This window comes from Musca vetustissima, unplaced genomic scaffold, assembly GCF_032173495.1.
Source record: "Musca vetustissima isolate MV318-11 ecotype Yass unplaced genomic scaffold, APGP_CSIRO_Mvet_v1 utg2274, whole genome shotgun sequence".
NCBI classification, from domain to species: Eukaryota; Metazoa; Arthropoda; class Insecta; order Diptera; family Muscidae; genus Musca; species Musca vetustissima.
Genome location: NW_026879689.1, coordinates 189245 through 204086, shown reverse-complemented (window position 1 = coordinate 204086; position 14842 = coordinate 189245). Strand labels below are relative to the sequence as shown.

The following is a 14842-nucleotide window of genomic DNA, read 5'->3' as shown; positions in this document are numbered from 1 at the left end:
AACTTTTAAAATAAAAAAATGTAGAGCTCCATTAGATTTGCGCCTATTATCTAGATAAAAATGATATTCAAAAAGATATCATCCATTTCAGCCTCGTTGTATAAAAATTGATTTTCAACGACGGATCTAAGAAATATGGTTTTCAAAAATGTGATAATAAGGGTTAACAATTTAACACGTTGACGAACAGTTGCGTCTATAGCCGTCAAGTTCAAGTTCACTATGTGACATGACGGCTGTAGCAGCACAAATGTGCATTTACCAGCGTACAAGAAGAAGCCTAGTGTCATGTTTTCGAATTTCACTTGTTTCTACTGTCCGTCAACGTGTTAAGATTTACCCATGTTACAAGAATACAAGGTAGGATAACTTGTGGTGATTAGCAAAAAACAACTATGTAGGTAGTGACTTCTTCTGTCAAAAATAAATACAGAGCTCTATATCAACAGATATAAAAACTTAGTGGCAGACCATATGTTTACAGGTTTGTAAAAAAAGTCAATTCGCCTGACATTCTTCAAATCTTCTAAAGGTTCTATTCAAGGTGTATTTAATAAGTGTTCTGTTCCCGTACAGCAAGAATCTACTAGATTTTACTATTTTCTTCGACAACATAAAGGAAAATTCGTTATCGTAGTAAAAAGTAGTAGATTCTTGCAGTACGGGAACAGACCAAAGGTGTATGCATCAGATACAACAACAAATATTTTACAAAAACAACATTGTTGTTATAGAAATTAAATTGTCATGCTAACAATAAGTTTTTGACAAAAATAAACAAAAACAATTATTAATTTATTTTTGTCAACAACTATTATTTGAGGAATAAATAATGAATTAGTGTATTCTTGGGTTATTGGCGGTTTTAGGTCAATGAAAAATAAAGTTTAAGACCGGGTCGCGATTAATTTTAAGTTTCCCACAATTATCCCATGGCTCCTTGTGATGTTGTTTATATTGTGGATTACAATCTTTTTTTTTTTTGAGTGGCTTCAAATCTTGTGGTTACAATCTTTCTTTCAAATTTTGGATTACAATCTTTTTTTTTTGAGTGGCATCAAATCGTCTTCTTAAAGAAAATTGAAGGTCATAAATCCCCGGCCAAAGATTAAATCATGGAAATTGTGTTGGCCGTATAAAACTTTCCATAGGCGTATTTAACCGCCCCCGAGAATTGTGACAAGCACCAAGGGGGCGATTCCAATATAGGCTAACAAATATCTCCTCGATTTTATGAGTAGCTGGGATTTCTGGAAAGATTTCCACACATAACATAAAATATTTGGACCAATCGGCGAACGTGGTTATAACTGAGCCTAAATTTCGTTTCCGTCCCCTCTATGAATGTAGCTTTCTTGAATTTTTATTATTAAAAAAAGCCTAAATTTAAAGACCATTTTTGAAATCGAAATGTAATATTGAAAATGTTTTTGACAAAAAGTTTGAAACCATCACCCTTATTACGGATGGCGTAGTCGTGTTGAAAATATTTACTGATTAACTGTTACATTCAACTTTATTTTATTGCATTACTCAATATTCATAAGAATTACAATTACCACAAAAATTAATTAGAAAACCAGCAAAATTACATAGTTTTTCCAATACGATATAAAAAGGGTTCTAAAAGAACAATTTTTGATTTGGTTTTGTAACAGAGTAAAAGAAAAATCTATTACAATATTTGGCGTTGTCGAAAATCGACGCAATCGACTACGCCTACGAGAGCTGCCGTACAACGACTACGCCTACCGTAATAAGGGTGCATATGATTGTCACTTACGCCTTATTAAATACGCGTTGGTCTTATAGCCTAGACAAACGACAGCCTTAATTTGCATTAACAGCCTTAATTCAAATTAACTTGTACATTATCCTCATTTTTATGTGTTGTTAATGCACAAAATCAAACTGAATTTATACTGAATTAAGCAATTTCAATATGGCAATGCTGTAGAAAATAAATTGATTGTTGTCAAATTTGTTTACGTTTACGAAAATAAAAATTAGAAATAAAGGCAAAATTCAACATTTCTTCAAATTTGGAGCTGTTTTATCTTCATTATAGCTGTTACTTTTCCTTCCTGTCATGTATCAATTTCAAAAAGATGTAATCCTAAAAAATATTGTAAACAAATGTCAATATTTTCTTCCTACACACAGACAAACAATAGTTTTGAAAGAAAAAAACTGGTTCATAAATGCAGAAACTCTCGTCTGTCAGGGGTAAATTTTAATTCAAATTAAGAACTTTTTAATGCAAATTAAGGCTGTCGTCTGTCTATGGTATTATCGAAGAAGAATTTCTAGAAAAAGCATATGTTTACATTTATTTAAATTCAAGTCCATACAATTTAGGCTGCACCATTGAAATAGGCTATTTAAATCATACTGGAGTAAATCAGCTTGCTTTTCAGAATGATGGGTAATGAACAACTTGACATCATCTGCATACATTAGCAATTTGGAATGCGATACAGAACCAGAACAGGATAAAAACTCAACAAATTTTTCAGGAAAACGTAATGATAGTTTTGGTTCGAATAAAAATATTTTTGTTTATTTATTCTTCAAACCAAGGTTTATTCATAAGGTTAACAGGCAGGCGAATTCATGTCTTAGTCTTCTCTTGCTGTCAACATTTAAATCGCGAAATACCAACCAGAACTGGATAAAAACTCAAAATATCTTTCAGGAAAACGTAATGATAGTAATGTGCGCATACATACATATATTTTGTTTCAAATAAAAATATTTTTTGTTTATTTATTCTTCAAACAATACATTTGACAATCAATTAAGACTTTGAATTCGCCTCCCTGTTAACCTTATGAATCAACCAAGGTAGATATACAAGATAGCCGCATCGGCGAATTTCTACAACAAACATCGGTTGTTGTATTTTGATATGTCAAAAATATTTTGCCAAAACAAACAGATTGACAAGATTTTTTTACACAAATTCTTGTAGAAAATGTTAATAAAAGTATTGCCAAAAAAGCTCTTCGAAATTCGGAGATTTTCATTCATAATTTTGTTTTTTAATTTTTTGGTTCAACATTACAACAACATTTTTGACATTTATTTGTCCAACAGCTGGGCCGTTGCGGCTACCTTATTAAATATATATATTTCGAACGTCTGATTGGGATTAAATTTTGAACAGTGCGGCATATCGAATAGCGTGTATCAAGTTTGCTTGAAATCGATTAGTCCAATTGTACACAAACGACCCTAAATGTGTTCGAATGAAATGAAATTTAGCATAGGTTGCAGAAAGGCCCAGTCCAACTTTCCATACTGGTTTATTTTTTATCATTTGTTTTAATTTGGTCTGTTCTAGTACGCAAGAATCTATTAGTTTTACTATTTTGTTCGATATCATAAAGGGAAATTTATCATCGTAGTAAAAAATATTAGATTCTTGCAGTATAGGAACAGGGATGGAAAATGAAAAATGTGAATAGGTACCAAAAGAGTACTTTTTTTAATAAAAGAGTACCTTTTCAAGATAATAAAAAACATTTTATTCAGTTTCATAAAGATCAAGATATCACTTAGTCTACCTTTCTGATGGTAATAATATGAGAATTCTTGCTTCTTTCGATTGCATTTGAATATGTATGCTATTGACTAATTTCACTACCTCTTTCTCGAAAGCCAATATACCCTAAACTAACATGAATTTCAGTTCCAAAGTGTTCTTGAAATTATTGAAGTAATCAAGACGACTAGGAATGTCATCAATTTGCTTCCTCAGGAAATAGCACAGAGTATACCGAATTGAGTATCAGACAAACATATCCGGTTAAAAAATGGAACTCATTAACATAATTTATGTTTGTAATTTTAATCATATCTGAATCAGTCGTAAACCTGCTCAATTTTTTTAAGGGAAATATTGCAATAACATCAATATCTTTATCTGCATACTTTTGTCGGTCAAATCCATAACAAATTATAATCCAATATATATATATATAGCTTAATGAAGTATTGGAATGGTACTGAAATGGTCACGGGGGTACTACGGTACTTTTTTGGGTAAAAAAGTACTGAAAAAAAGTAATATATTTTTTTTTCAATTTTACTCATCTCCAATAAAATACTAACAATTTTCTCTCTTTAAATAACCACTAAAAGAACATAAATCTGTTATAAAAAAATGTATAACAAATGATAAGAGTTTTTGAGTATTCCACTTTTGAGTTTTGTTTTAAGAATACCGTTATAAGCGGTTATAACAGCGTATTATTAACATACATACTTCATCCTATTTACTGACAGAACAAAGATCAACGCCTTCGATTTTTAGTCGTAAACTTGTTTCAGTCGTGAAAAGTGCAATATGTCTGTGATTGTGCATTTGTGATTTGTCCCCCCCCCAAAAAATTGTTGTTCCAGTAGTGATTTTAACTTGTAAACCTTTTGTACTGTTTTATTATATTGATCTATAATAAAATTTGTTCAAACTATCGGCAATAAAAGTTAATGATCACATACATACGACAATATAATGTTTGTGTATGTGTCCGTCATTTTGTGATTGTCTACGGTTTGTGGAAAAGTATCAAAATTATTATATAAGATAACAAAAACATCAAGAAAATGTAAATGTCATTGGTGTGATGTGATTTTGAAATGAAAAAATGCTAATATTTTTCGCATATATATAAAATGCTTGCGGGAGATCAAGTAGAGGAACAAAGTACAAAAGTTCTCGAATTGCGTGCAGCCATTGAAGTTCAACAGGACTTGGCTGTAACAAGTACACTACAAACGGAAATTGTTTGGGATGTGTGAGTTTACCTTTTTTTGTTTTGATATTCTCAGTAAATGTAATATTATTATTTATAATTTTGATTAATTACTACTATATATAGATTGGGTCCAGATCAAGGAGATGTTTTGTGCAAAAAATTGGAATATATGTTTCCGGATGACAGAACGGTTTATGCATCCAAACAAGACATACGCAGAGCACGAAGACACAATGTTAACGTCAAAGAAATCCGAGCTAAATTGTTTCAAAATATTTGGCAACAGAGTAAGTTAAATACGAGATATCAAATTACAATATAATACCTACGTTATGAATTAGTCATTTCCAGTGCATAACAAAAAATGAGGTTATGGACAGTGAATTAAAGCAAAGGTGGACTTTCGCCATACACTAAATAGTGTATAAACGGCGAAATTCTCTTGAGTATTTCTGTATTGAGTCATTGACTCAATATATTCTATTTTACCTTCGTTTAAACTTTTTTAAATCACTAAATATAGTTAGAGTTAGGGTATATATTCTAATATAGAGTATTGTTGTTGTCATAGTTTTAGTTCCATTAGTTCTAATTTTTATCTCATTTCTCATTTACAGGAAAATATACAAATGGCGTTCTATTACACTCTATTATTTACGTAATAGTGACATCAGATACTGATGTAGAGAATGCAAAATTGTCGCATAATTATTCCATACATCCCATATTTCGTACGAGACGATGTCTAAGTATGAGTATTTTAGTTAATTTCCTTAACAGTTTTAATAAAAAAAATATATATTTTTTTTATTTTTTACATTCTATTAATTCAGATTCGAACAGCAGTTCGGGCTGCTGTATGATATTTATAGACGAGCAGTCTCGTATATATAAAAATTGGAATGATTTTGTAAAAAATAATGAATTACCTATTGGCGTTATGGTTGCACCAGCTAATGGATGCTATAGCTTGGACGATAACAACATGGTATGTTAAGTAGGTATTATTTCTAAATATGTATATATCCGATATATTTTTCTAAAATAAATACATTAAGCATTAAATCAAGTATAAATTTTTGTAGAGAATTATATCGGAATTGTGTGCTTAGAATATTTGAAACATACATATTTTTTTGTTTTTCTTACAAATTACAGGTGCAATTAGAGTGTTGCCTTACACCTGCGTATCATAGAAAAAGCCTAGCAAAAATGGATGCCGTATTCTCTGCGGTGTCTGCAGTGGGTCAGGCTACTACTTTGGTTCATCCGATATTTTCGCTATTGACCATTGGTGCTAAGACCTATGAGACATTACGTGATTATCAGAGGATGTCCGATAAAGTTAGTCATGGTACGGCAACTAAAACTTCGGCCAACTTGAATTTAAGCGGAAATGTCATTTGTTTGACATCGTCTGTTGCAACTTTGGGTGCTTACATGGTTGTTCCGAATGGTGGAGCACTTTCTTTTGTAAGTATTGTTAACAAAAATCCCCAAAATGAAAAACTCCCAATATTATTTGTCAGACCAATCTTTTGGGAGGAAACCAAAACGTACGTCTTATACCGTTACCTAAAATCCCACATACTGAACTGAGAAATTTCCTTAGCCTGAGAAATTCCGCCCTTATTAACTACTGTTTCTTTTTTAGACAGCAAACATGTCAATTCAGGCGGTAAATAGCGCAGCAACATTAATAAATTGTACCAAATTTATTTTGACAACCTATGACATATTCACGGTAAGATGAATAACATTATTCTCATTTTCCCATAAATTTTTTTATTTATATATTTCATAGTGCCCAGTCTTTCGACCTTAAGGCTGTAAGCTACATTTCACAATTAAATATAAATTTTATCGTATTTTAAATGTAAAAGGGAGGGATATTGAACTACTAAAGAATATTATACCGATTAAATTACAAAAAAAGTTTTTGATTATTATAGGTTATGATTAAAAAAATTTGATTAATTGGATTATGACTACTCCAGTAGGAATGGAATGGAAAATTATTATATATAAAAATGAGTTGTGTTTTTATCTAAATAATTTGTATCACAAATATAAAAAAAATTAAACATACATACGTACATTAAAAATTTTAATTAAATTTGAACTACTCCAAAAAAAATCTATAATATTTTTTTTCTATTTTTAGCGTTATTTCAGAGATGAAGCTGATCTACAATTTAGCGATCTTATGGCATTCGGTTCTTCATTATTGTTATTAACAAATTCCGTAAACAATATGGTAATAACATCACAGTTGGGAAATATTGGTGGAAATTCATTGCGAAGCTTGTTGCAAACTAATATTAAGTAAGTACCGAGCATTAAAAAAATATTTAAAATTCTAAAATGTAACAAAATAATTTTCTCGAAAAATGCATAATAAAAATAATGTTTAAATATTTAGATGATTACCATTTATTCTGTACTCTATTTTAATATTATACATATCTTATTCATAATTTTTTCAGAGCTGGTCTTTCATTAGTTGCAGAAGAAGCTATCCGTTTTACAACACAAAACGGCAATAAGTTTGATCTCTTACGTCTGGTCAATGATATACCATACAAAGATATTTTACGCACAATGCATACCATTTGTGAAAATCTGACACCAACTGGTTTCCTAACAACAATCTCAGCTATTGGTACAGTGGTTCTTGAAATGTCACCTGGTCTAGCAGTTGAAGTAACAAATAAAGAGATAACGCAACTTAATTTTATTGAGTTGGCCAAAGTCTATGGTTCGAAGTTTGTCAAACATATTGCAAATTCGAACAATCTCATTGATGTCCTCAATGGAATGGGCATTTATTTTTCAGAGGCAGTTATACAACTGATATTCAATCAAACGCGTCTATTTGTCAATACCTGCGTCGATGTTATCGACGAACAGCAGAACACATTCCTAACAACGGAAATGATCCTATTTAAAATGTTTACGTTTGCGGTGAAAAACTATACGAATTTGAGCTATGAATATTTGGATAATAAGAGGGATGAACTAATACAGGGTGTCGCAGAATATTTCCAGTCATTGAATCCGATACCGCCATTATCATCGTCGTCGTCATCGGATACGGAGAGCGGTTCTAAACGCAATTGTGATGTTTGTGGTGGTTATTATTATTTAGTCGAATTATAATTGAATAGAGGAGGAAGATGTTAATGGATTGTGATTGTCAATATTTTCTTTTCTTTTTTCTTCAGTTTGTGATTGTGATTCTCTTTCTTAACTTAGGCATTAGTATATTATATTTATTTTTAGTTATTTAAGTACTCTGGTTATCGATGCTTTGTAATTTTGATTTGCTAACGAATGTGGCACATATCGATCGAGCAAATCAAAAAAGAAAAAATATTTATTGTATATTGTGATAATTTTAGTTTGTTAATATATAGCAATAAAAAAGTAATAATAATGATGACAGTAATATTTTTGTTTTTTTCCCATACATAATATCCCCACAAAAATGTTGTAGCCACAGATTCAAATTATTTACATATTTCATTACTACTGTCCTGCAAATATGTATTTTTTCTAAAGACTTTAAATGGATTTATATTGGTTTCAAATAAATCTTTACATATCCTTCAGTTTAAAAGTATTTAATAAAAAACGTGACCTTTAAAATATAAAAAAAAAAAAAAAAAAAATAGAAACATTTAAAAAGATTGTGTTTATCTAAAAGCAGTTTAATTGCACTTTCTCTGTTTTAAAATTTTTTTAAAACAGATTTCGAATCCATTAACTTTTGAAAAGACAATTTATAACAAAAATCATGAAATAACATCAATAGAAAACTTCGTGCAAATAGTTTTGCTACAACCTTGTTTTAAATTTCGCCTGAAATGGAGAAGTTAATTTTAAGCTTAATGTTTCTGTCGAAGGCAGAACAATATCCAATTTTTTTATAGTTTGGCTTGCGAAAACATCCATCACTTTCGCGAAACATCCGTCAGGAATTCGGATGGTTTCATGACGTCATTCCATCGGTCGTCAAGGATCACCGACATTCATTAACTATCTCCGGTATCCTTTTTCAATCTTATTTCCGTTCATATATTAAATTAATAATTTTTTCCATTATAAAATTTATATACAGCTCATTCGACTGCTACTGACTGACTTGTCACAACCACAAATTGGGATGTATGATTTTGACCCGTGATTTTATATTTTAATTGTCCAGATTAGCTTGTTCGGGATGGATCGATCGATATTCTGATTCATGAGATGATTATTTAAAAAAGTTAAAAACAATTGTAGGCTCTACAACGAGTGGACCAATGGGTCAAATCTTTGGAATGGCTGTGCTAAGTCCGTTCGCATGATATTATAATTTTTTTTTTTTTTTTTTTAATTTACCATTTTGGCGGGGATATACCACAAATTGGGATGTATGATTTTGACCCGTGATTTTATATTTTAATTGTACAGAATAGTCCGTGGCTGTGCGTTTGGTTCATGATATATTATATATATATATATATATTTTTTTTTTTTTTGCTAAATTTTTACCATTTTGGCGGGGAGATACCAGAAGAAGTGGACTGATAAGATGTGCAAAGTTTCGATTAAATCGGTTACTCCCTTCGAGAGTTATCGTGCGCACCAGCCGGGCAGACAGACAGACGGACATTTGAAAATCGACTGCAAATTGTCTGAAACGGATTTGGTCCAAAGAAGGGGGTCTAAACCCAACATTTCGATAAGGCACATTTTCGGAGTATCAAAGTGTATATACCCTCATTAACCATAAGGCTGAGGGTATAAAAAGTAGTATAAATTAGAGGATAAATTTTAGTACGGGAACAGACCAAGTAATGAATTAGTCACAAGGTATTGGTCTGTTCCCGTACTGCTACTTTTTACTATTTTTTCCGATAACATAAAGCAAAAATTGTTATCGTAGTAAAACATTGTACATTCTTGCAGATTCTGGAACAGACCATATTTCGAAATAAAAAGAGCGAAAATATAACTTTAAGAGTATTTAAAACTTCTATTTAGGATATTTTCTTCCATATTTCTTTATTTTTGCTTGTTTCCTCCGGTCCAAAACCTTGTTAAGTTGTCAATAGAAATGTCTCGCAACTTTTTTTCAAATAACTGAAATGTTGAGCAGTGGTTTAAATGCGGAACTAACTGTAGACGTCTATCGATTAATCGATTTTTCAACAACGTAGTTGTTGTTTTTTTTTGTTCCTATAACGTCAGTTGTTTTTTTTTTCAATAATAATGAGCCGGCTGATGAGTGTGTTTATTATATTATTAATTATTGCAAATGCAACCATAACAAATGGTAATTTATATACAGTAGCCAAATGTCCAGGATTGGATGTTGCTCGGATTCGACAACATACGCAGCAGAATGAAATATCTTTGATTTTCTACTATACTCGATGGAGTGGTGATAGCCTGCTGGCATTGAAGGAGTACAATGATGTGGCAGTGTACTATGGTGATAAGATATTCTTCTCTTCGGTTGATTGCTGGCATTTAGCGTGCAATTGCAGCCGAGTATTGGGGCCAGGTGTGGGATCTGGTCCGAATAAGTGGCCAACGTTAATGGCGTATTATGGCCGTAGAGGTCAACTGCAAATTCAATATCATGGTTTGTGGTCATTCAGAGGAATGCAAAACTTTATTGATAACCTATTGCAGCCGCTGAAGAGATTTCCAACAAACGAATCCTTGCAGCAAGCACATCTAAAGTCCGATGCCCTTATAATGGGTGTATTTGAATCGCCAAATTGCATGGAATACAAACAGTATCTAATGGCATCAGTGAAGTGGTTGGAAAGTGATCCCCTTAGAACCTATGTATTTGGAGTCGACTTCGTAGAAAATGTTAGCAAAGCCAAAGGACTATTGGCATATGAACGCATTCCTGATATTGTTTATATGGGTTCTTCAGACACGAAGAAATTCCGAGAAATTGGAGATTATTCATGGAATGCAAGTCATATTTTGCAATGGCTACATAAGGAGCTAAAGTTGGATTTGATTAATTTACATGGCTATTCCACACCCATTGCAATTGCCCAGAAACTACAGGAGAATTCAGTTTTGGCTATATTTGTTAATGACGCCTTTAATTTCTACGGCTATATGGAACAGTACGTACAACCAATATCCAGATCCAATTGTAATGTCAGTAGGTCAAAGTGTCTAAGAGTTACAAAACTGAAGGAAGCCAAAGAAAATAATATACAACAGATATATGAAAAAATGCTGGACATTTCCATGGATGACAAGAATTGCTATTGTAACATTAAAGAGGTACTGACTGAAAATCTTGCCAATTATTATGATATTAATATGTATTTAACTAACCTAATAAGCCACTTGGCATATCCCAACAAACAAATTGTAAATTCGGATATTCATGAATTGTTAGAATTCCATCACACAACCAAATGCCTCAATAGTGATCCGAGAACTTCAAATGAATTACAAATAATCACTGCGAAATATTTACAAAGCATAGTTGATACTGATAAAAATTTTTACAACAGCAATCGCACCTTATCGGTTGTTTTATTGGATACCGATAAATACAGAGATTATTTGGAAAATTTGGATATTGAACGTAACAAATATAGCATGGCTACTGCTTTTATTGTTGATGTTCGACAAGAAGGTATTTTCCCATTGACGCATGATTTTGATATGGACAATCTGAAGGAATATATTCAACAATTTTACCAATATAATCTATTGCCAAGATATAAAAGTGAAAATATCAATTTCTTAATATCGAGACTAAAAACACAAACTATGAATGAGGAGAAAGACAGCAATATTTTCGAAGTGCTATCACTTAATCGTTTAATGCTGCTTAATAATTTACAATATGTTCATAATCAAACACTTGTTCTACTTATACATACACCGGAATGTGCACTTTGTGGCAGTTTACAGCATACGTTTATACAAATAGCAGGAGCTTTGCGTTACAGTTGCCCAGAATTGCAATTTGCAAGGATTAATGCACACTTAAACGACTTGCCGTGGCAGTTTAATATGGCATCATTGCCTGCTCTCTTGGTATTTCCGAAGAATCGATATGGCGATTCACGACTCTTTCCTTCACATTTGAAACCAGATTTTCGAAATGTTTTCGGTTTCATTTTGAAACAGCTCCCAGCTGAAGATCAAATCAAAGCTACTGTAACATTATGTCAGAGCCCCGTTTTAAATACTCTCAATACTCAGTCTTGTTGGCGTTTTGCTAAGAATCTACTGACACAACATATTGGCCAATATTTGCATTATTGGGAGCTATTCGAAAACGAACGGAAAGTAATATTTGAACATTTACGTGCCTTCAAAGATACGAGTTTAGATGTACAACGTAATTTGAAATTGTAGTTTGTAATTATGTAGAAAAAATAAGTGGTCTCGTATTTATAATAATATAATAAATAATCCATATATTAGCGATCGTGAAACGACATAACCGTAACATGTTTCCATTTTAATATAATTTATAATACGGGGTAAGAGGGTATTTGATTTGTAGCAAAACTAGCCCAATATTTCTTTGATAAATTTCGAACGAATTACAATTAATCGCAAATTTCGAAATCGAAATACGCTATAATGGAAAAATGTCTGAAAAGGTGGTTGGAAGAAATTATAACAATTGTTGTTGCATATAAAATAAATAGCAGGCATTCAAGGTTCGGCCTACTCTGTTATGGTTCAATCTTATGCTGATGATGGGCTATTGGAAGTTATTTTCATCGATGTACTCTGATCAGAAAATGGTATCGACTATTATAGAAATCTGGTATTTGTGTTACAAATAAAATATATTTGTTAACCATTCATTTGGAATGTAATTCTTATTTATTTAATTGTGTTTCATCAAAAGTTGATATTGTTTTCTTGCTTCATGCAAGTTAATCATTACTTCTTGAAAAGTATCACGCATACCATCGTAATCCAATATTCCTATACAACTGATTGATGCTTTTTTATACAAAATGTATGCCAATTGTCGTCGTTGAAATGCAAATACGATGGGAACTTGTTGATCTTGGCATTGTTTTTTGATGGCTGAGATTGTTTCATCCAAACCAACTAGAAATAAAAAAAATGTTATTGAACAGACGTTAAAAAATAAAATTTTGTAATAACATACCCTCTCCTTCACAACGTTCACAATCTGTTGCTATGACCACTAACTTGACTTTACTGATGCATAGAAAATTTTGTACCTCTCTAAAGCCCACAACGAAACGGCGATGAGCTTTTGCCTTTATTTGATTCTGGGCATATGCTCTTCTTTGAAAACGATTTAACTCCCGTAATAAATGTTCGGTGTGTTTTTCCAAAATCGGTGTTGTACAATTTTCACAATAACTTGAAAAATAGAAAAATAAATAAAAAAAGTTATTTGTTTCATTAACCAACCACCTACTCTCTAAAACGGTTAGAATGTATCCGCTTCGATACTTCACTCAATTTTTTGGATTGCTGGTTTTCTGAAACTATTGTAAGACTTTGTAATTGATTTACTATTTCTGTTTCTTTTTGCAATTGTTCTACAAGTTCAGTTTTATGTTGTGCCTCCAACATTTCCTTCGTTTGCTGTTGGTTTCGTTTCAATTGCCGATATCTTAGAATAGATTTCTTTAGACGATTTATTTTCTTTTTGCGACCATTCTCACGCTGTTTTCCCTTTTTCTTAAAGGATGGTCTGGAGCGCACATCCACAACCCTCTTTGGGCTGCTCAGTTTCCCGCGATTCTTGGTGCCCTTACTATTTGCCTTCGGTTTCACAAATTCCAACAAATTAAAGCCAATGCTACTGGTCATACGTTTGTATTTTGCATTCCGAATTTTAGTGACCCGAGTTGTTGCAGAACTAGTGGATTGATGTATATTTTCAAAAGTTTCATGATCAATCAATTTAAATTTTTCCGACATATTTGACTAGTAATTGTGACCAAATTTGTGACATGGAACATTTGTGTTACGAATGAGCAGCACAATGAAAATACTACAAAATATTTGTTTAGAATTGGTAATCAAAACGAAATAAGCTTATTCCGAATTAGGGGTCTATAACAACATTTTAGGCTATGAACCAAAGGCACATCTGTTTATTTTAGTGTTCTACAGATGAATTATTTGATTACATGTATAACAAACTTTATATCCGGTTATAGAGAACGATGATGGATCTAGTATACTGCGTATTTGAAAAATAGGAATACAAAAACTATTAAAACATATTCGAGTTTTCGAAAAATAGTAGATTATGTTCCCGGACCTGGAAGAATCTTCGACTAAAGACATTTTTTTCGATTTTTCCTTTAAATTGTCATCACTTTTTGAGGTCTTTTCCTGAACTCAAGAGTTGGTAAAATTTAAATAAAATTATTATTACCATTATTCAGTTTTATTAGTACAATTCAATACTTTACAAAATTTCCTAATACAAGTTCCTAATTTGCATATTCATTTCTAATTAGAATTGTATTATATTAATTTATTCTTTAATATCATAAGGCAATCCTCTGTAAAATATAGTTTATATTGCATCGCTGTGGTTTGTACACGGTGGATTCTGAAATCATATGAATTCCTCAGATTACATGGTTGAGCATCTTTTACAAACTCAATTTGTTCTTTCAAATATTCTGTTGCCTTTCCAATTTTTATTTTAGTGTATTTAGTTTTAATATTTGAGTATAATGTATATAAACAACAATTTTATCGCGTTCAGCATTTCCCCCATTTGTGTGCAAATATATTACATTTCAATATTGATCGCATTGCTTTGTTCTGAAGTTTCTGAAGTCTATTGATTTGTTGTTCATTGCAGCAGGTGTAGATAATTGTGAATCCATATTCGAAGTGTGGTTTTATAATCGTATTATAGATATTTATTGCCGTAATCTTTTTACAAATAAAATATATATATTGAAATTTAAACTCTTGTCTATTATGAAACCGCGGTATTTAACTTCAAAATGTAAAGGTTTAATTACATTTATTTTAAAAATTTTTGAAAACAATTTCTACAAACAGAACCATGGCATAATAATACA

The 14842-nt window shown here is 31.5% G+C and overlaps 3 protein-coding genes across 3 annotated transcripts; 2 read left to right on the top strand and 1 right to left on the bottom strand.

Moving 5' to 3' along the window:
- Window positions 1-4673: 4673 nt before the first annotated feature.
- Window positions 4674-7986, top strand: LOC133324760 (uncharacterized). Its single transcript, XM_061533600.1, has 8 exons — window positions 4674-4799; window positions 4884-5047; window positions 5378-5509; window positions 5594-5748; window positions 5919-6233; window positions 6415-6504; window positions 6925-7085; window positions 7247-7986. Exons 1-8 carry the CDS (start codon window positions 4678-4680, stop codon window positions 7917-7919), a joined length of 1812 nt encoding a protein of 603 aa, XP_061389584.1. The 5' UTR covers window positions 4674-4677; the 3' UTR covers window positions 7920-7986.
- Window positions 7987-10016: 2030 nt separating this feature from the next.
- LOC133324759 (thioredoxin domain-containing protein 11) lies at window positions 10017-12152 on the top strand. Its single transcript, XM_061533599.1, has one exon. The coding sequence runs from the start codon at window positions 10017-10019 to the stop codon at window positions 12150-12152; it is 2136 nt and encodes a 711-aa protein (XP_061389583.1).
- Window positions 12153-12636: 484 nt separating this feature from the next.
- LOC133324758 (selenocysteine insertion sequence-binding protein 2) lies at window positions 12637-13715 on the bottom strand. Its single transcript, XM_061533598.1, has 3 exons — window positions 13207-13715; window positions 12928-13148; window positions 12637-12866 (listed from the first exon to the last, which is right to left on the bottom strand). The coding sequence occupies exons 1-3, from the start codon at window positions 13713-13715 to the stop codon at window positions 12637-12639; spliced, it is 960 nt and encodes a 319-aa protein (XP_061389582.1).
- Between the last annotated feature and the right edge of the window lie 1127 nt (window positions 13716-14842).